We start from the raw sequence: 1,301 nt of genomic DNA on the forward strand, positions 1-1,301 counted from the left end.
TGCAGTTCAGACAGGCCTTGAACTCACTAAGTAGCCCAAACTGGCCTTGAATTCAGTGATCCTCTTGCCTCAGCCTCTTTTGTTTTGGGATTGTAGGCCTGTGACACCACACCCAGCTATGAAAGTGATTTTAACAATTTTATGAATACAGAGTGAAAATAGGCACGCAAAATAAAATGATAAAAGCATTAATATCTAAAAATATTTAAATTAAAAAAATTTAAATATACCCATCCACCAGACAGTTAACTTAAAAAACTTATGACAATGTTTTAAAAGATGCTTCCTTAAAGAAGTTTCCTCCTATTCACAACTTTTCTATTTACTGGTTTAGGAATTAGCTTTCTTAAAAGCCTACTGCCAGAGCTGAAATATTATTACCTTTCTCTGCTGGTGGTTCATCTTGCTCAAGTTCATTTTCATTTGCTCTCTTCCTTTCTAAATTAGTTTTGTTTCTGCTGCCCTTAGGAATTTCAGCTGTTTCATTACAAGCCGATTTACTGTTTATTAAAGAAGACATACCAGCCATGTCCTAAAGCAAAATTAATGAACCTTCATTCACATAAAGTTACAATAAATATGCAAACTATATAAATAACTTCATAGTACACCAATGAATTTTTGCTTTAAAATTGAAACATTTTCAAATTGAAACATTTTCTAAATTATTTCTTAAGTTTTACCCTAAAATAACTGATGGCTCTGGCAAATGAGTAACATATGGGGACAATTGAAAAACACTCATCCCTAAAATCATATTCAAGTCACATTGAAATTGTAACCTAAGTTACCAGGTCCCTTTTTTTTTTCTTCTTCGATACATGAGTCTCTTTTACCCTTCACTCTTCTCCCTGTTCCTTCTACTGTCCTGTGATCTTCAATAAATGTAGCTACTTAACTACATACACTGAGGTGTATGCATGGCAATTCTTGCCTTGTAGTACACAAGAACCTGCATGATATTATGGCTCACTCAACTGTAACAAGCTTAGATCATTTTCATCTCCACAACGTATTTCCTAAACCCCTATTCAGTCTCCTCTTCCACTTATTGACTACCACTACACACTGCATTATAACTAGGTTTATCCTACTTCTCTCACTGGAGGCCAGGGGTGGACTGGATTGTAAAGAGGACTAATTTGTATTGATCAGTTTATTTGCCATAATCAAACCATAATACTTGGTAAACAACAGACAATAATTGCTGCTTGCCTAAAACAAATTATTTCTTGTTTTTCATCCTTATGCCTACACCTCAATGAAAGGGATATTTCTCCCACTTCAGGTTCAGGAAAGCC

The 1,301-nt window shown here is 34.7% G+C and overlaps 1 protein-coding gene across 1 annotated transcript in view; it reads right to left on the reverse strand.

The window, feature by feature from the left end:
* LOC104852076 (kinesin-like protein KIF20B) overlaps window positions 1-691 on the reverse strand; it is a 4,057-nt gene extending 3,366 nt beyond the window's left edge. The window contains exon 1 of the mRNA XM_010609529.3: window positions 382-691. Within this exon, the coding sequence (XP_010607831.1) occupies window positions 382-529 (148 nt within the window). The 5' untranslated portion in view covers window positions 530-691. The remainder of the gene's footprint in view (window positions 1-381) is intronic.
* Between the last annotated feature and the right edge of the window lie 610 nt (window positions 692-1,301).

This window comes from Fukomys damarensis, unplaced genomic scaffold, assembly GCF_012274545.1.
Source record: "Fukomys damarensis isolate Sample0158 unplaced genomic scaffold, DMR_v1.0_HiC HiC_scaffold_34231, whole genome shotgun sequence".
Classification (NCBI taxonomy): Eukaryota; Metazoa; Chordata; class Mammalia; order Rodentia; family Bathyergidae; genus Fukomys; species Fukomys damarensis.